Source organism: Cyprinus carpio, chromosome A22 (genome assembly GCF_018340385.1).
Source record: "Cyprinus carpio isolate SPL01 chromosome A22, ASM1834038v1, whole genome shotgun sequence".
NCBI classification, from domain to species: Eukaryota; Metazoa; Chordata; class Actinopteri; order Cypriniformes; family Cyprinidae; genus Cyprinus; species Cyprinus carpio.
The window spans coordinates 18,334,747-18,356,427 of record NC_056593.1 but is presented as its reverse complement, the minus strand read 5'-3'; the positions used below and the strand labels follow the sequence as shown (position 1 = coordinate 18,356,427).

Sequence of the window (21,681 nt, the reverse complement as noted above, 5' to 3'; positions counted from 1 at the left end):
ATAGAATTCAATATATAAAATAAAAACTGCTTTTTTTCATTCATTTCATTTTTATTTTATTTTTTTTTAAAGAAAGCAGCTTTTTATATTTTAATAAAATCTAAAATTGATTTAAAAAAATGAAGAGTGTCTATGAAGGGAAGAGGAATGTCTTACCAATAATCAAGAATTTCATTATGATATTAAATAGTATCTGTATCATAAACTATCTGAGAACTATCTAAGAAAGCTGTTTTTAAATATTTTAATAACATTTATAATGAATAAAAATGAAAATAAATAATACAGTAAATGTCAGATTTATTTCTATATAATACACATCTACACTAATAGCACTTACATAAAGAAGTGATTTTTGAAGTTGCCTGTCTGCACTGTCGACACAACACATGATTATTTATATGAGCTGATTATATGACACACATATCAACATAACTGACCTGTATTTAGAACAATAATAACATTATTAGATGATTTATACTATAAACTACTAATAAAACACATGATTTGACAACGTTGTTTATTATTATGAGCATATTATACATAGATAAGTCTATTATGTGTCTATTCAGCATGGCTAGCGGACGTGATGTAAACACATGGGCGGGGTTTCCGCTCCCACCGGAAGTCAGGCGAGAGAAATCCATCTGTTCAGCTGGAAGAGAAATGGTACAAAAACAGTGATTCGTTTATTCGGGTATGAACACGTTATTGAATTCATTAATTCAAACTAATCGATTCTGAGTTAAAAATCGTGTCTGATTGTAAAGTAACCGATAGAATGGAAAGCATGTTTATTTTGTTATAAATGATACGAGGGAGCCAAACAGTTCAGCTTTGATCAGTGTCCCGAATAGAGACTGTGTTGAACTATCATTAGTTTTGATTAAATGCGTGCCTCTTAATAATGCCACTGATCCTAACCGACCTGTCAAGAGAGTTTCTGCTGTGTATGATGATGTTAGGAAGCTACATGCTAAAGCTAAGCTGTCACACACGCGCATGTAAACACGAGCAGACTGTGTGCATGAACTGTGTCAGGGGAGCATTACTGTCATATTAACGTGTGTCTGCAGTCGTGTTTGTAAGCCATGGCCCAGACTGAGAAGAAAGCAGGTCTGCTGAGGAGAACATCCTCTTCCAAGAAGCCTCTGAAGGAGAAGGTGGTGCTGATGTATGATGAGATATTTGCAGTAAGTCAGTGTCTGGGTTTTCCTGATGCACTTAGTGTGATAGCATCTGGGCTGCAACTAACTGTTAATCTGTCGCTTATTGCTTTGATGAATCAGATATTTAAAAATCAAGATTTCATATATGTACAGTACAGGTCAAAAGTTTGGAAACATTACTATTTTTAATGTTTTTGAAAGAAGTCTCTTATGCTCATCAAGCCTGCATTTATTTGATCAAAAATACAGAAAAAACAGTAATATTGTGAAATATTATTACAACTTAAAATAATAGTTTTCTATTTGAATATACTTAAAAAAAAATAATTTATTCCTGTGATGCAAAGCTGAATTTTCAGCATCATTACTCCAGCCTTCAGTATCACATGTAACATCCAGTCTATCACATGATCATTTAGAAATCATTCTAATATTCTGATTTATTATGAGTGTTGGAAACAGTTCTGCTGTCTAATATATTTGATGAATAAAAGGTTAAAAAAGAACTGCATTTATTCAAAATAAAAAAAAAAATTTAATAATATATATTCTAATAATATATTTTCTTTACTGTTACTTTTTATCAATTTAACACATCCTTGCTGAATAAAAGTATTGATTTTATTAAAAAAAAAAGAAAGAAAAAAATTACTGACCCCAAATTACTGACCAGTAGTGTATATTGTTATTACAAAATATTTATATTTTAAAAACATAGCTTTTTTTTTTTTTTTTTTTTTTACTTTTTATTCATCAAAGTATCCTAAAAAAGTATCACATGTTCTGAAAAAATATTAAGCAGCAGAACTGTTTCCAACTTTGATAATGAATCATCATATTAGAATGATTTCTAAAGGATCATGTGATAATGATCCTAAAAATTCAGCTTTGCATCACAGAAATAAATGATAATTTAAAGTATAATAAATTTAAAAACAATTATTTTAAATTGTAATAATATATCAAAATATTACATATATTTTTCTGTATTTTTGATCAAATAAATGCAGGCTTGATGAGCAGAAGAAACTTCTTTCAAAAACATTAAAAATAGTAATGTTTCCAAACTTTTGACCTGTACTGTATATATTAATTGTATGTACAGTACTGTGCAAAAGTCAACAACAAAAGAATAGTTTGCACTAGTTTTTCAGATATCTTTGCAAGAAAGTTTCTTGTAACCTTGTAAAAACTGACTTAAAACCATTTTTTTGTTTGTAAAATACCAGTGACCTAAGACTTACATACACTATAAAGACTATGCTGTACATTATGGACAAAGATGAATAAATAATAAACATTACATTTAAAAAAATGCTGATATAAAGACTGAATTGCAAGGTTTGAAAACTTGCAACTCAAAAAAAGAGTGTGAGATTAAATATCGCACTCATCCTTTAGTTTTTATTCCATGGCAGAAACCAAGAAAAAGAAATGTAGAGTGTAAACTAGATATGAATGTTTTATTTCACAGTTCTGATTTCTTCCTCAGATGTAAACTCAGAATTGCAAGATATAAACTATTTGAGTTCAAAATTCAGAGTTTGCATCTCATAATTGTGCAGAATTGTATTATTTTTTAAATCATGGGCTTCCATATAGAGCAGTGTTTATTATATGGTTTATTATATTATTTATTCACTGCTGTAAAGTGACGTGACTGGACAGTTTTTTCATTGCACGGCACTAAAACTAATATATTAATTGCTAATTATCAATGAATGTCATTTATTTTCATTGCCGATCAGTTGTTGCAGCCCTAGACATTATTACAAGATCTCGTATGGAAGTGTTTTTAAATGTAATGTTTCTGCAGATTTAGTTTTTAAACACTTTTATTATTTTTGCTCTTTCCCATCAGAAGGAGGACCCTACCAAGAACAATCCTCGCTTCTGGGATGAGCTGTTTCTGATGAAGGTTGGTGGCAGTGCTTTTTGTCCTGGAGTAATTTCTGTGGAGCTGTTTAATGAGTAAGTGGGCAATGCTGCTGATCTTTCTCTGTGTTCTGAGCAGGTCAATCTGGAGTATCTGGAGGGGAAGCTGGAGTCTCTGGACGGGGACGAAGTCATGAAAATCAAAGACAACATCAACAGTTTGTTCCATCACTGCGTTCAGGCTCTGGGTGAAGAGCACCAGATCAAAGTAGTCAATGCACTTCAGGTAAAATCATACCTACTGCATTCATAAAGAACATCCTCATGATTCACATAATCAAATCATGCTGCAAATAATTGGTGATGTCTGTTTCTGTAGACTCTTTGTGCGCTGTTTAGAGGAGTTCACCAGAAGAACAAATCTGCCACAGGCTTTGACATCATCAACATGCTGATGGGCTTCGACAAAGCTGAGCTCCGAATGAAGGTCGGTCGTTTGTGCTGCGCACACGTGATCGGGACGTTTTTATTGAATGCAGGTTTGAGTTGTGATGTAATTGTGCGCACAGGAGCTGATGGAGAGCCTGGACAGTCTGCTGTGCGGAGATGGATCCGAGAGTCTGAAGAGTTTGTGTCTGAAACTCCTGCTGTGTCTGGTCACTGTAAGATCCATTCTTCTACACTCTTTATTAAAAATCTGGTCACTTTCTTTTTATTTTCATTTTAGTTGGTTAAAGAAAGCAAAAATCCGTCCATTTACAATGGAAGTCAATGGGGCAAGGAATTACACCAAAAATAGACGTTAAAATATGAACTATAGCAACAAAACATGAAGGAATAGTTCATCCAAAAATGAAAATGCGCTGACAGTTCACTCACCTTCAGGCCAAACAAGATCTAGATGAATTGGTTTCTCAGATTTGGAGAAATGTAGCATTAGATCAGTGTCTCAGCAATGGATGCTCTGCAGTGAATGGGTGCCGTCAGAATGAGAGTCCAAACAGTTATGTAATGCTATGTTTATTTCTGATATTTTCAGATATGGTTATAATGTGTTTTCTTTAATTCCAGGTGACAGATAATATTAGTCAGAACACCATTCTGGAGTATGTGATGATCAACAGTATATTTGAGGCCATTCTGCAGGTAACACTGTGATTGGTGTGTCATGTGTGGCGTGAATTTTTCAGTCTTACCAGTGCATTATAATGTGGTCCATTTCATTCGCCTCTTTTTGTCCAGATTCTTTCTGATGTTTCCAGTCGAGCGCAGCATGGATATGATGCTGTGGTACTATTAGCTCTGCTGGTCAACTACAGGAAGTACGAGGTAAATGCACAGTAATGCATGTTTATTTTACACAAGATCTACTCAGAACTCACTATTTATAAATGCAAAATAAGCACATTGATGTTTGTACTAATATAATACGTCATTCTAGCAGTGCTAGTTATACAGCTTTGTTTGTACCACCTCTGTGAGATTCATTGCTTCCTCTGTTAATTGTAGTCTGTGAATCCTTACATTGTGAAACTGTCAATAGTGGACGACGAGCCGACCCTGGATGTGAGTGATTAGGGAGATTCTTGAAATTCAAGGTATTATTGAGTCACATGGAGGTCTAATGTAGTTGATCTTTTCACAGGGCATGGGAATGGTCATCCACCACGCACTTACAGAGTACAATAGGTAACCTGCAATCTTTGTTGTTTTGTTTTTGAGAAACATCTGTGTGAAGATTTCATGTGTTCCTTCTGATTTGCACAGGCAGTATAAAGACAAAGAAGAAGAAAACCAGGGAGGCTTTTTTTCCACCCTTACCAGCATGGTATAAAACATTTCCACTCTAAATGAAAATTGTGTCCTCATTTATTCATTTCTTATCAAACCTGCTTGACTTTTTGTTTCTGTGGAGCACAAAAAGAGAAATTTCGCAGAATGTTCATGCTGCTCTTTTCCATACAATGAAAATGACTTCACAACTACAGATTTATAATAATAATGCTTTTGTCTGCAGGTGGGCAGTATGTTTATCGCTGATGCAGATGAGAAGCTGTCAGTACAGTAAGCAAAAACTAAAATATTTTATTTTAGTCAGTGAACACAAATCACCAAAATTGCATTTATAAAAAAACTACAAACAAAAAACAAATACACCGACCGTATAATAGTTTGGGGTCGGAAAGAATTTTAAAAATGTTATTAAAAGAAGTCTCTTCTGTTCACAAAGGCTGCATTTATCTGATGAAAAATACTGTAAACATTTTAATATTTTGAAATATTATTACGATTTCAAATAACTGTTTTCTATTTAAATATATTTTATTTTATTTCCTGAATTTTCAGCAGCCATAAATCCAGTCTTTAATTTCACTTGATGGCTCAGAAATTTAATGTTGTTAAGCATAAAATCAAAAGAAAAAATAACAAATTTTATGTAGAAATTATTTGTGTAGAGAAAATGAAATTTAACGCTAATGTTCAAAAGTTTGGGGTCAGTAAGATTTGTTTTTTAAATGTTTTTGAAAATCTCTTCTGCTCATCAAGGATGCATTTATTTCACAATACCGTAAAAACACTAATAACACAATTATTATTGCAATTTAAAATAAGCGTTTTCTCTTGTAATATGTTCTAAATCCTTCAGAATTGATCCTTCAGAAATCATTCTAATATGCTGATTTTCTGCTCAATTATTATTGGTGCTCTGTTTTTAATAATGGTACTTATTGATATCAATGTTGACGGAAACTGTGACACATTTTTTTCAGGATTCTTTGATAAATATAAAATTCAAAAGAACAGGATTTATTTGAAACTGAAATCCTTTGTAACAACATAAAGGCAATTACTGTCACTTGTGGCCAATTTAATGTAACCTTACTGAATAAAAGTGCTAATTTCTTAAAAAAAAAAGTGAACTTTTGAACAGAAGTTGCATGTTCATATTTGAAGATCAGATCAGCCCCATAAGTCTCCAGTACATGATAGCAGTCGTCAAATATTGAAATTTCCATTCTTGTATTATTAAATCAAATGCTCTACATTATGACTTTACTGTCCTTTAGGACTAATGAAGCCATCCTGCTCGCTCTGTATGAGGCTGTACATCTCAACAGAAACTTCATCACGGTTCTTGCACAGGTCAGCACTGCAAAATTATTTTTCTTTGTGCATTGACTTAATGTTACCCTTGCATGTTCCAGTGCTTTTATCATTAGGCCTGTGCTATCTATACATTGAGGCTTATGGTTTATCTTCACATCTGTACTTGTGAATCACAGAGCCATCCGGAGATCGACATGGCAACAACCCCGGCTACACCTGTCCCAGCCTCTCCTACGACCCCGCTGAGCACCACACCGCCCTCTCTGGACAGTGAGTTGTGTTAAAATATCACTCACTCACCCTCATGTCAAACCCACAGGACCCTCTTTCTTCTGCAGAACACAAAAGTAGAAGTCTCGATGCACCGTATTTGAATCGAATACATTCAGCGGCTGTTTCTATAGAACTAACTACTATTAAGTGGTCAGTGCAGTAACCAGAAGTGAGGGTTGTTTAAATAATGAAACACTTTGAGCTTTTTTAACAGCTGTTGTCCCTCTGAATCGTACTTTCAGTGTGTTGTAGTAGAGCCGACACCTGGCTTCCTTAAGCTTGACTCCACACTTACATTTGCCTCTAAAACACGTGCAACTTTTATGCTGCTTTTTGCATTGCAACCTTTTGTAAACTTGATATCTATTAGCTGTGTGAAATATTAAATCCACTCCGATGTGGCAGACTGAAGCTCCTGTGGTGGATGTGGCTCAATCATCTATATTCAGGATGACATGGATTACTTGGTCCAGAAACATTCACAATATACTTACTTACCTTAGAGTTAAAGCCTGTAAACAACAAGGAAAATAACAATAACGATAATAATATAATAATAATCATAATCATTCATAAAAAAAAATAAAAATAAATAAAAAACATTCAATCAACAACAACAAACAAATAAACTCCCCTACCCTACAATAAAACAAAAAAGAAATACCTGCAATACCACTTTTGTTTACTTAATACTACAGTACATCTTATTCCATTCCTTGTAATTTCTATTCTATTCCATCTATATACCACAACTGTACACACACACACACACACACACACACACACACACATATTTGTATGTGTTTTATTCACATATTTTTATTTCTTATTATCTGTGTGTTGCTGTCTCTGTACTGCAAGCTTCTGTCGCCAGAACAAATTCCTTGTATGTGCAGACATACTTGTCAATAAAGCTCTTTCTGATTTTGATTCTGAAATATAACAAAAACTATAATGTTCTAATAACTGGTCTAATTTAACAAAAACTAACGTTTAACAATAGTTCTAATTTAACAATAACTGTAATGTTTTAATAATTTGGTTTAATTTAATAGTAACATTTTAATAATCATTAAAATTTTACAAAAACTATAATGTTCTAATAATCCAATTCAATTTAATTCAGGTTTATCTGTATAGCGCTTTTTATGATACAAATCGTTGCAAAGCAACTTTACTGAAAATTAAGTTTCTACAATATTTAGTAGTAGCTTATCAGTGATGACTGTCAGTTCATGTGCATATGGCAGAAATGTATGGAAAAATCAATTAAAGACATAAACAAACAGACGATTAACACTATTAACAGCAATTATTATATGAGACAATCAAACTTATAGCAAAATTTGGTAGTTCTGTATGTTGTTTCAAGGTTGGCATGATCTGAGGTCCTCTGAGGGGTTGGCATCATCTCTTCTCTAGTAGCTGCATTTTGGACTTCCTGTAACTTGTTTATTGAGGATGCAGGACAAGCAGCTAGAAGTGCATTACAATAGTCCAGTCTAGAGGTCATGAATGCATGAACTAGCTTTTCTGCATCGGAAACAGGTAACATGTTTCGTAGCTTGGCAATGTTTCTAAAGATGGAAAGAATGCTGTGTTTTGTAACATGGCAAATATGATTTTCAAAAGACAACTTACTGTCTAATATAACACCCAGATTTTTTACAGTAGAGGAAGTAACAGTACATCCGTCTAGTTGCAAATTGTAATCTACGAGATTCTGTGTAATGTTTTCTGGTCCAATAAGTAATATCTCTGTCTTATCTGAATTTAATAGGAGAAAATTATTGGTCATCCAATCTTTTACATTTTTAACACACTCTGTTAGCTTAGATAATTTTGAAGTTTCACCTGGTCTTGTTGAGATATATAGTTGAGTATCATCAGCATAACAGTGGAAACTAATCCCGTATTTTCTAATGATATTACCAAGGGGCAACATGTATATTGAAAATAGCAGAGGACCTAGGACAGATCCTTGTGGCACTCCATATTTTACTGGTGATAAATGAGATGACTCCCCATTTAAATAAACAAAGTGGTAGCGATCGGACAGGTAGGATCTAAACCATCTTAAAGCCTGCCCTTGGATACCTGTATAGTTTTGTAATCTATCTATGAGTATGACGTGATCTATGGTGTCGAACGCAGCACTAAGATCAAGTAAAACTAGCAATGAGATGCAGCCTTGGACTGACGCAAGAAGCAAGTCATTTGTAATTTTAAAGGGCAGGTCATATGGTATTTTAAAGTGTCCTAATATTGTGTTGGAGTACCCTACATCAGGTTTAAATGCATCTTAGGTCAGAAAACATTGTAATTTTTTCAAAATATACATTTAATATTAGAGTCATTTGCCAATGATTTCGAAACGATTCATTCCAAGCAAGTTCGGAGCAAACCCCTCCCTTCCTCAAGCCTACTCTGCTCTGATTGGTCAGCTGGACAAGCCTGTTATGATTGGCACAGAGAGGAGTCCTTGAGCCAGTTAGCCAGTGCTACCATTGACAAAGCACCTTTACATAAAACAATAATATAGTCAATCCGTTCTTATAATGACATAAAATACAAAAACACTTGAATCGTGCCCACAGCTAAAGTTTAGCTGCTAAACTGTGAACACTTGGTGAAAACGTTAGCCGAGTGCTAATATGACTAACTGATTAAACAATACAGTTTATAAACCAAAATATGTCTACTGTAATGTTTGAAGAACGACAGACAAAAGATGCTCTGTCTTAACTTTTAATCAGAACGCATAACAGTATCACAGGAGCACCAGCCGAAATCACTCATCTCTCCCGCATTAACCCTGTAACTGCCAGTGCAGAACAATAAACACAATGATTATAAAGTCTGTGTGCTACACTACATTCTTTAATTATTAAACGAAGTCATTAGAACAACATCAGTATACAATAATCAACACATTCTTAGGCAATAGTAGGTTCACAGCAAATTATCAGAACTACTTCAGTAAGACTGTGCTTCACCTGGAAACCTAAAGCTGCACTAGGTATACATCACATATTAGCACAAAAACTTTTTTGAGCACTCAATTGAAAATTGAACGTATCAATCATACTTACAGGTTGTGGTTTAGAGAGCTTGTTAGTCCAAATTAATAAGATTAGAACGAAGCCAACGAAGATAAAAGACTTGATTAGAGAATCAGTCCTTGGTAAAATGACATTCACACAACAAAAGCTTTGAATTGTATTCTGTGGTATCCCTGAACACAGCATCTTCTCAACATCATGTAAACAAACTAACTAGTGAAAGTATTTGTGGGCAGGTCAGACTCTGTTCGTGTTTCGAGGGCAGGCAGGGATTATGCAAATGTGTTACTTAATGTCGTATACCCGTAACAGGCAAAAGATTCAAACATATAACGACTTATTAAGGCGATTCAGAACCGACTCTCTTTTGAGAGACAATATCTTTATTTATCATGCACTCTTTTGATTAACAATTTTGCAGATTGTTTTCATTTAAGGATAGCTACGTTATAAACTGCAAAAGAGATTTTTTTTTCAAAAACCCATATGACCTTCTCTTTGACAAGTACAGTTTCTGTGCTATGATGGGGCCTGAAACCTGACTGAAATTCTTCATAGAGATCATTTTTTTGCAGGAAAGAGCACAATTGAGTAGACGCAACTTTTTCTAAAATTTTAGACATAAACTGAAGATTTGAAATGGGTCTGTAATTTGCCAGTTCACTAGGATCTAGTTGTGGTTTCTTAATAAGAGGCTTAATAACCGCCAGCTTGAATGGTTTTGGGACGTGACCTAAAGATAACGACGAGTTAATAACATTGAGAAGCGGTTCTTCTGCTACAGGTAACAACTCTTTCAGTAATTTAGTGGGTACAGGATCTAATAAACATCTTGTTGGTTTAGATGCAGTGATAAGTTTATTTAGCTCTTCCTGTACTATAGTTGTAAAGCACTGCAGTTGATGGATAAAACTGAAGTATTAGACGATGTAGAATCTACATTTGTTATTGTATTTAATAATCGTCCTAATGTTACAAAAACTAACATTTTAATAATTGTTCTAATTTTACACTAACTATAATTTTGTAATATTCGTTCTAATTTAACAATAACTATAACATTTTAATAATCGTTCAAATTGAACGAAAACTATAATGTTCTGACAATCGTCCTAATTTAACAAAAACTAACATTTTAATATTAAATCTAATTTAACAATAACTATAATCTTTTAATATTCGTTCTAATTTAACAATAACTATAATGTTTTAATAAGCGTTAAAATGTAACAAAAACTATAACATTTTAATAATCGTTCTAATTTAACAAAAACTAACATTTTAATAATTGATCTAATTTAACAGTAACTATAATCTTTTAATATTTGTTCTAATTTAACAATAACTATAACGTTTTAATAATCGTAAAAAAAAAAAACTGTAACATTTTAATAATCGTTCTAATTTAACAAAAACTAACATTTTAAAAATTGATCTAATTTAACAGTAACTATAATCTTTTCATATTCGTTCTTATTTAACAATAACTATAATATTTTAATAATGTTAAAATTTAACAAAAACTGTAACATTTTAATAATCGTTAAAATTTAACAAAAACTATAATATTTTAATAATTGTTCTAATTTAACAAAAACTAACATTTTAATAATTGATCTAATTTAACAATAACTATAATCTTTTAATATTCGTTCTAATTTAACAATAACTATAATATTTTAATAATGTTAAAATTTAACAAAAGCTATAACATTTTAATAATCGTTCTAATTTAACAAAAACTAACATTTTAATAATTGATCTAATTTAACAATAACTATAATATTTTAATAATGTTAAAATTTAACAAAAACTGTTACATTTTAATAATCGTTAAAATTTAAAAAAATATAACATTTTAATAATCGTTCTAATTTAACAAAAACTAACATTTTAATAATTGATCTAATTTAACAAAAACTATAATATTTTAATAATGTTAAAATGTAACAAAAATTAACATTTTAATAAACGTTAAAATTTAACAAAAGCTATAACATTTTAATAATCGTTCTAATTTAACAAAAACTAACATTTTATTAACTGATCTAATTTAACGATAACTATAATCTTTTAATATTCATTCTAATTTAACAATAACTATAATATTTTAATAATGTTCAAATTTAACAAAAACTATAACATTTTAATAATCATTTTAATTTAACAAAAACTGTAATGTTTTAATCATTGTTCTAATTCTATAAGAATGGCAACGTCCACAACACTGCTATAATGATAATGACGCAGAACAGTGTCATTGGAATCACTTTCAGAAGGGATTGTTTTTTCCCAGCTGATAAACAATAAAAACACTGACAGCCAATCAGAATCAACCCGGCTTTACAGACCATGAGCATCTACAGCAGCAAACGACAAAACAGAATAGTAGCATGCATTGACGCTAAAATCATAGTTATCATTCTTACTATGAATGGAACTTTACCTTGTGTTATCAATCCTAAACATTATGCAAGATTATAGTACTTTAAAAAAAACATATAAGTCTTAAGTGTGGACTTTCTCAATATGAAGTATATACTTTTAGTGTGTAGTATAGGTACACAAATTGGGGCGAATGATCATTTTCAGAAATGATTCACCTTTCTTTCATTCTCTCCTTGCAGTGATGAATAATCCCGAGCTTCCCCTGGACCCAAACTTGCAGACGAGTAATCTTCTTATAACCTTCCTCAAATATTCCTCCATCGTAATGCAGGACACCAAAGGCAAGATATCACTGTTTCTCTAGTCTAGTCTGTGCTTCCCAAAATCTAGTGAGCTTCCTTGCTGTCTATGGCCTAACTAGGCAGCTGCCTTCTAAGGCAGCGTCCAAACTCGCATAAAAGCATGAAAGACACACATTTTAGCTAAAATAGTCAATTTTTCTGCTTCGTCCAACCATTTTGGATTTTTGCGTTTGTTGCAATGCATTATGGGATTGTGTTCTTTACAAAAGATACATGCACTCTTTAATTTTTGCAAATAATGTTTAATAGAAGGCAGCACAACCTTATCTATATTTTGGAAAAGCTTTTGTGCTGAAGCACTTAGTGTCTTAAAATGCTGCCTAAGTAGGGAGCTCACTAGAATTTGGAACGGAGCCATTTATTTCTTTTAGTTTTAAGCCAGTCTTTTGTGCACATCTTTACAGTAGTTTTCCTCTGTGTATTTTCAGATGAACACAGACTCAACAGTGCCAGGCTGTGCCTCATCATTCTGACCTGCATAGCCGAGGTAATGCATTGTGGGTAATTTTTTTTGGTTTTTTTGTTCGCTCTTTGACCGTTTGTCCTCTCACTGTCCATTTAACAGGACCAGTATGCCGACGCCTTCCTCCACGATGATAACATGAACTTCAGGGTCAACTTGCACAGAATGGTAAGAGTCTCTGCTCGGGTCTCAGTTGTCTGTAAATGGCAGAATCCAAATGAAGACGATGTTTCTGGCATACAAAGCAGCAAACTGCCTGGCCGCATGATACAGCCAATCCATTAGGAAATGGGACGTCCCAGACCTTACCTGCTGCAGTAAATCCAGTTATCTAGCCTCCGTCTCTCCACGTGAAAGCAGGATCATTTGTGTTCTTCTGACTGAAATCAACCTTAGCCAGACTCAAAGGGATAGTTCATCCAAACATGAAGTCCATGCAATGAAAGTCCAGTGTTGTCACTTCTCTTACTGACACTCATGTATTTCAGCCCATGAGACATCGAAAGAAAGCGGCGGATAAGAACATCCCCTCTCGGCCTCTAGTTTGTGCAGTTCTGGGTGAGTTTTGTGCTCAGAATGAGGGATTCATCGTGTGAATGGCTTTATCATTTATGTGAGTTATTTTGTCTTTGCAGATCTGATGGTTGAGTTCACCATTACTCATATGATGAAGGAGTTTCCTATGGATCTCTATGTGTGAGTTTCCTTTTAATATGCTGTTTTAAATACTGCGACGCTCGGATAAATGTGGATATGGTGAGAATTAATTAAGTGGTTTATTTTAGGCGCTGCATTCAGATAATTCACAAACTGATCTGCTACCAGAAGAAGTGCAGAGTTAGGATGCACTACACGTGGAGAGAACTCTGGTCAGGTATGATCTTCACAGTGTGTGTCTGAGCAAACACAGCCAGGCACTCTGTGTGATTCTGCTTTGTTTTTGTTTTTTTTGCTTTGCTTTCAGTTTTTGTCTTTTTTGGTTTGCTATTTATTTTGCTTTTGTTTTACATATAGTAAATATATAATGTATATAATACTATGTAGTTTTACTCTTTTGTTGGTTTGATTGCTTCTATTGTCCCCTTTTTTTGAAGTTGCTTTGATAAAAGTGTCTGCTAAATGAATAAATGTAAATGTAGTTTTTTTAAATTATTTTTTGTTTGTTTGTTTTTCGTAACTTTTTTTTTGGTTTTTCTTTGCTTTTGTTTTTTCATTTGTGTTTTATTTGTTTTTGTTCTTGATTTTATTTATTTTTTGTTTATTTTTTGATTTGTTTTATTTTTTTTGTTTATTTGATTTTTTTCTTTGCTGTTTATTTTTTTAGATGTTTTTGTTCTTTTCATTAATTTTTTTTTTTGCTTTTTTTCCTCCTTGGCATTTGTTTTTGTTCTTTTTTTTTTCTTGTTCTTTTTTTCTTTAGATGTTTTTGTTCTTGTCATTATTTATTTATTTTTTTATTTTATTTTTTATATTTATTTTTTACAAATATTTTTATTCACTTTTGGTTTTGATTTCTTTTCTTGTTTTTTCCCCTTGTTTTTTCCTTTGTTTTATTTTTTTTTTGTTCTTTTGTTTTTGATTTATTTTAATTTATTGTATTTTTTGTTTTTCTGTGATTTTTATTCACTTTTGTTTTTGTTTTCTTTTTCGTTTTTTTTTTTTGCTTTCGTTTTTTTTTGTTCGTTCGTTTGTTTGTTTTTTTGTTTTGTTTTTGTACTTTCTATGTATTTAGGTAAATATAACTTTCTTATATAAATATAAAATATATAAATACATTATATAAAGACGTATTTATTTTTTTTATTTTTTTATATAACTATAAATAAATAAATAGAAAGTACGTGTAAGTGTGTTACTTTGTGGTTTTTTTTCTTCCTCTTTTTTTCTGAGTTGTTTTTGTTAATAACCATAAAAAAATGCAACTCTGTCAGTCACAGATCAAACCGTGATTATTTTTGTGAGTTGTTTTTGTTTAACGTGATTATTTTTCAACTCTGTCAGTCACAGATCAAAACGTGATTATTTTTGTGTGAAATAATCAGTTTGATCAGATGGCGTCAGATGGCTGTACTGATTGTGTTTTGCAGCTCTCATTAACCTTCTGAAGTTCCTGCTGTCTAATGAGACCATCCTTCTGGCAAAGCACAATATCTTCCAGCTGGCTCTTCAGGTAAATCACACTCGCTGTGAGCAGCAGCAGTTTGTCATGTTTTTAAGTACAGATTGGGCTTTACGTTTCACACTGTCCATTTCTCCCCTTTGCTTGACCTGTTTTTGTCTGCTTTAGGTGGTGAACCTCTTTAACATGTTCATCACATACGGAGACACGTTTCTGCCCACGCCCAGCAGTTACGACGAGCTCTATTACGAGATTATACGCATGCATCAGGTGTTTGATAACCTCTACTGCATGGGTAAGTCACCCGAGCTGCATGCGTGTTTATTTTTCTCCATCATCACTAAAGCACTGACCTGATCTTCATGATGCCGCAGTGCTGCGAGTCTCGACCAACGCAGGCCCCTGGAAGGACCCTGCTAGTAAAGTCACCCACGCTCTCGTCAACGTCAGGTCAGAACGCTCACATTCCCCTTCATTCAGATCGCCTTCACAATACATAGCGACAGGATTTATAATGATTTTAAAATACTTAAAGTTCTATCTATAAAAGGCATAAAATATTTCTATAAATATTAAAATGTAATAATAAAAATAATATTAAATATATAGATTATTTATATAATGTGCTTTCATTTTTCATTTCATGTTATATATGAAATTGTAATTTTTTTTTCTTTGTATTTTGTTCTATATTTTTAATTGGTTTATTTTTGTTTTTTAATTCTTTTTATTTTTTTCCTTTTGCTTTTATTTTGTTCTTATGTTTTATTATTATTATTTTTCTTTTTTTGTTGCTGTTTTATGTTTTGCCTCTGTTTTGTTTTTTGTCCTTGTTTTTTATTAATTTATTTTTTGTTTATACAATTTTTTCTCTGCTTTTTTCTTTGATTTGATTTGTTTTTGTTTGTTAATTTTGGTTTTGATTTGTTGTTTCCTTTGATTCTGTATTTTGTATAGATAGACAGATAGATAAATAGACAAAAGGCAAAACATGTCTAAAAAGCCAAATACTAATAATACAAATAATACTAAATAATACATAGACATTATATAGTCTATTTATGTAATGTACTTTTATTTACATGCAAGTTATGTTGTAAAGATGGGTGAAATCGTGGAAGGTTGTAATCATAGCTTGTGTTGTTTTAGTTGAAGTCTATGACTAACACTGGATAGCTTTGGTCAAATTTGTATTTTAGTCTTTATTTTGGTTTGTGTGCGAGGGCATGGTGAATTAATTATTGATTTTAGACTCTGAGGTAATGTGGACTCATTCTCTGGGCTTTCAGAGATGTCACCATGTGTTTGTGCTGCACAAAAGAAGTCCAGTGCTGTTTTTCTGAAGCATGCATAATGCAGAGCATTACAGTAGAATAATGAGAAGAACCACACCTTTGAAAATTCTCTGTAACGTCACCTTTTATTTGCACACAGATGTGTCATAGGACCTCTATTATGAGGCTCCTGGGCTGTTTTCAATGCAGGTCCCACGCTGAAGCATTTGAAATATATCTCATTTTGCCTCTTTCTGTCATTTCAGAGCAATTATTAACCACTTCAACCCTAAGATTGAGTCGTACGCTGCTGTGAACCACATCTCACAGCTCTCAGAAGATCAGGTGACTGAATACATTCACATCAGATGCACTGTTCTGACAGACTTTAATGGGTTTCTGCAAAGAACTTTAACTTTTAGCCTCATTGTAGTATATTGTAATTTATGAATAACACAAACACTACCGTTTAAAGTTTGAAATGGTTTGGAGCCTGAATAATCAAGGCACAGTATATGTGGTTGATTTGGACGGTCACAGGTGTCTGTGGTCACAGGTGTTGCTTAATCAGCCTTTGATCTGTAGGGTAATGATGGCGTGTGCTGGAAGTGAGGTCAGTTTCACAGATGGTTACGGCAGCTGTCACTCGCAGTCCCGAGCTCTCGTCTCTTTTATGCTCCCGCAGGACCTCTAACAGACCTCTGTCCAGCCTCTCTGGCTCTCCGATTTAAAATTACTGCCACAGTGTGACCTCAAACAGCTTGTAGTTTTGGGAACGCTATTTTGAAATGATATCTTTCCATGATTGACACAGGAAGCAGTTTTGATTTGTCTCTCATATTGTAAAAACAAACTTTAGTGCATTGTTACGTACTAACAAAGAGAGACCATTGGAATTTGAGAGGGGTCTAGGAGCGTCTAATCCTTCCTGAATTCTTTCAGAATTTAACTTTGGGAGTCTATTTGAATACATCTACAAAAAAAAACTACTAAAAATGCTACCAAAATAATTTTTTTTCCAAAGTAAAATGACAGAAAATTGTATTATTATTATTATTATATGAGTATTATAATTTCAAAAACATCATTACATTCTACTAAAATATTTAAAATATAAAAACCCTTGCATTTAATTAAATTTTTTTTTTTTTTAAATCCAGGTTGATTCAAATAAAAAACAAATTAACAAAATAATCTACCCAAATATTTTTCCAATGTAAAATGATGGTAAATATTATTTCATGTATTATTTGAAAAATATTATTAAAAAAATATAATTACATTCTAATAAAATATTTATTAAAGTAGTAATGTAGTAAAATACAATTAAATTTAATGAAAATTATTTTATTAAATATCATTAACTTTATTTAAGACTAAATAAAATAAAAGACCTATCAAAAGAAAATATAAAAATATTTGTTCAAGGTTAAATAAAGGTAAATAAAGACGTAAAGTATTATTTAAATATTATTGTTTCAAAAATATTATTACATTTTAATAAAATATTTATGGAAATGCAGTAAAATACCATTAGTTTTAATTAAAATTATTTTAAATAATCTATGAAAAATGCTACCAAAATATTTTTCCAAGGTAAAATGACAGAAAATGTTATTATTTAAATATTATTTCAAACATATCATTACATATCATTTTAATTAAATATTTAAAATGTAGTAAAATACCATTACATTTAATTGATTTTATTTTAAAAATCCAGTGTTTTAGGGACAAATTAAGTTATCTGTAACATTTTTAAAGTAAATAAATTGTAATGATTTAAAAGTCAAAATTTTGAGACTCTAAAAAACATTAATAAAGAGACAAACAGCTCTAGATAGTTTCTTTGTTGTTGTTGTTTTGTCCATTTCCAACTCCCTGTATACCAACTGCAAGGAAGCAAATATTATATGCTAAATATTATAAGATGTGTGTAAAGTATAAAAAATTCGACTACTAATCTTGTTTGGTCAGCTGATCAACAGAGAGCTTGTGCCGACTGCAGTGGTTCATGTCATGTGATCTCTCCACTAGCCCCGTAGTTCAGTTAGACATTAACCACATGTCTGTGGACCATTATTATAAAACAGATAATATGCCAGTCTTTCATTGTGAGTGGATTTGTAACAGGGTTTTATGTCATTGTCCGACCTGTAGGTGCTGGAGGTGGTGCGGTCAAACTACGACACACTAACCCTAAAGCTGCAGGACGGTCTGGATCAGTTCGAGCGCTACTCTGAGCAGCCCAGAGAGGCCGGCTTTTTCAAGGAGCTGGTAAGCTTTTGAGTCTGCTTGGCAAGAAACTTCCTTCCTTTGGCTTCATAAACTTTGGGTTGCATGATACAGAATACAACAGAAAGTTCACAGAAATCACAGAATGCAGTCGTAAAAATGATATTTACAGTACAAAGAAGAATATCACAGAATTTGGTGGTTGGCAGAATCACCGTATGAGGACACATGAAACTGCTCTGAGAGTCAACACTACAACCCGCCAAAACAAAAGATTGGTTTAACATGAACCAGAAATTATGACAGAAATCTGTTACAATTGTAGAGTAGAATGTACTTCTCAAAGTAATAACAATTATAACAATAATAGTTTATTAAACCATTATTTTAGAATAAAGAATATTGCATAATATTGCACAAATTTTAATCCATTTTTTGTTTATTTCCCCCCTAAAACCTTTTTTATGCACCTTTTTTTTGCAAAAAAAATTAACGAAATTTTTCAAAATTAATTATTTAATTGTTAGGTTTTATTAATTCATTTGATTTTATTCATCATTTTTAATCATTGTTTTAATTGTTTGTATTCACAAAACAAAGAATCCAGAAAAAATTAAACCGACAACACAGAATTTCTGAGAAAAAAAAAAAAAAATATATATATATAAATATATAATAATATATATAAATATATATATATATATATAAACTTCAATGAACTATTAATTATTATGATGATTTGACATCCTTTAAAATTATTGAAACAAAATCTGGAAAAACTAATAAGAAAAACAGTGAATTTGGAGAAAAATAAAACTGCTTTCATAGAGCCCTATTTATGTTGTGGAATATTTGAAGAATATATTTGGAAAAGTGAGACATGAGCCTAAAAAATTAAATGCATTTAGTTAATAATAGATACCTGTTAGTTATTGCATGAACATTATCTGACCATATTTCTTGTCTATTTCAATTATTGCTTTAATATATATATTCTTGTTCCATGATATGCAAATATATCAGACAAATTCAACAATCTAAATGCTGTCTGATTATTGTGTTGTGTTGTGAAGCTGAATATCTTGGTATCATCCCAACTCTTCTTTTCCTGAGCTCAGTCCCTCTGCCCTGAGGAACTCATTCAGTTTTAATGTGAAGTGAATTCATGACCAGCTTCACACGCTTCTCCGTTCATGATGGTGGCCGTCAGGAAACGAGTTTGTTTTCTTGTTTTGTGTTTGCAGGTTCGCTCCATCAGTCTGAACGTGAGGAAGAATGTGTCTCTGAGTACCATGAGTCAGGACGTCCTGCTGAAGGAGTTCTCCTCTATATCCTGAAACAACGGGACCTTTGACCTTCATACTGACACATCCATCGCCCCACATCTGAGGCTTCTCCACGTTACACCAGACCATCTAGAACCGGACAGGACTGGATTTGATCTTCAGGCTGTATACTGATGCAGTGTGTGAGTTTGGTTGGGCTCAGAACAGACTCGTATTGGCTTCACAAAGCAATCGGGCCACCTTTGCATAATGTGAATTTTGATTCTAAATACCCGGTATTTTTGGTTCCTGATTTTTTTTCTCCTTTTATTGACAGTCCAGTGCTGTTCCTGTTGATTCTGTTGCGTATTCTTCATTGCCTTAGTACCATAACGGATGAAAACCAATGTGCTCGCTCAGAATTACCGCCGATTTCAGTTCTTTTCTATATTCAGAGTGAATGCAGTCAAAACATCCTATTTGCATGATGCTGAAAAAGAAATGTCTGGGTCACAATTCACCATATATTCGAAAGAAAGAAAATTATAATTTGCATTTATTAAATGAAGCCATTAAGATTTACATTCTGATATATTTTCATGACAAACACATTTTCTCCAAATTCGCATTATTGTAATACAAGATTCTCATTACCATAATGCGCCAAATATCTCACTCTCATTACCGTGATACGTTAATGATCATTTTACGTTTTTGTTTTTATTATTAAAAACTTCATAAATTCAGTTTAACACATACTACCATAATGCATACTTACAATTGTAAATTTTTTATGTATTACGGTAATGAGAATTTGTGAAATTTGCTTAGACTTCTCATTACCTTAATGCGCCAAAAACTCATTCTCATTACTTTAATGCAGTAATAATACATTTAGTCTTTTTTTAATTAAAAACAGCATTTACATACCATTTATATACAATTTTGAATATTATATACATTTTTGAATGTTATGGTAATGATAATTTGGGTGTAAAATTATATCACAGTGCAAGCAAATATTAGTATTCCTAAAACATTTCAGCACATTTCCTCTCAAATTCAAATTCTTAGAGGATCTGTCCTTTTTTATTAAAAACATAATTCCAGTGTAACACATAACACTATAATGCATAATTAGAATTGCAATTTTGAATTTAAATGATATATATTTATTACGGTAATGAGAACTTGAGAAGAGAATTGAATTTTCTTGTCATTAAAAAATGGTTAGGCTTTATTTTTATGCAAAATATAATTTCTTTAGCTTTTAATATGTGACCTGAACATTTCTTGACCGTTTGTTTTCATGAGATTTACCCTTGGGTATAAGTGCATTCATTTTTAAAAAATCCGACATTCTCTTCATTTTCTTCACTCTCAGTATTCCCAAGTATTGCAAGACGTTTCAGTGTGGTATCATGAACAGATATAAAGCTGCAGTGTAAAAAAGAAACAATTAAAGCAATGTATTAATTAGACGCACCACTGAAGAGAACCCGCTGTGTTAGTCTGTATTGATGGCATTATAGAATCCAAACCAGTTCTACTAATAATTAGTGAAATTTAAACCAACACTTGAAGGATAACTGAATAAAACAAACACATTTCAAAGAAATTCTTTGTAAATTCTTTCTGGGTTTGGTTCTAAATGACTATTTGGCTTTCTGTGTCTTAGTATTTCTTATTTATGGGTGTTTGTTTCCTTATTAAATCTTATTTTGTAAAACACACACTATAATGGCCAGTGTCTTGGTTTGTGTTACAGACTTCAGTGTTAACCCTATAATGTCTCAGCAATGCTCTGGCATCTCGGTAGTGACTTTTGCCATTAACAGTTGTAGTCATCTTCTAACTTTTTATCATTGACTATTTTTACTTCTAAAAAAGCAGTTAGTAAGTTAAACTTGCATTAAGGGGACCGGCCAAGTTGGAGACGTTCATGTAGCAGAGAGGTAAGAGCTTTTACTTAACCCTTCAGAAGGACATATGCTATATAAAGATAACATTATCTGCTTAAATGCAAGTTGTGGCAACTATATGGACAAATGTATTGAGACGCATGTCTTAATTATTGAATCCATGTGT

General features: G+C 32.2%; 1 protein-coding gene across 1 annotated transcript; it reads left to right on the top strand.

The window, feature by feature from the left end:
* The first annotated feature begins 561 nt into the window (after positions 1–561).
* On the top strand, positions 562–21,329 carry LOC109059916 (armadillo-like helical domain-containing protein 3). The gene is made up of 26 exons (XM_019077087.2): positions 562–697; positions 1,077–1,193; positions 3,031–3,087; positions 3,184–3,330; positions 3,424–3,531; positions 3,614–3,706; positions 4,116–4,190; positions 4,287–4,373; positions 4,554–4,610; positions 4,690–4,733; positions 4,812–4,872; positions 5,062–5,108; positions 6,113–6,188; positions 6,329–6,422; positions 12,115–12,216; positions 12,666–12,724; positions 12,803–12,868; positions 13,189–13,258; positions 13,336–13,396; positions 13,486–13,574; positions 14,788–14,870; positions 14,988–15,114; positions 15,194–15,269; positions 16,360–16,438; positions 18,254–18,370; positions 19,573–21,329. Exons 2-26 carry the CDS (start codon positions 1,092–1,094, stop codon positions 19,663–19,665), a joined length of 2,070 nt encoding a protein of 689 aa, XP_018932632.1. The 5' UTR covers positions 562–697; positions 1,077–1,091; the 3' UTR covers positions 19,666–21,329.
* The last annotated feature ends 352 nt before the right edge of the window (positions 21,330–21,681 follow it).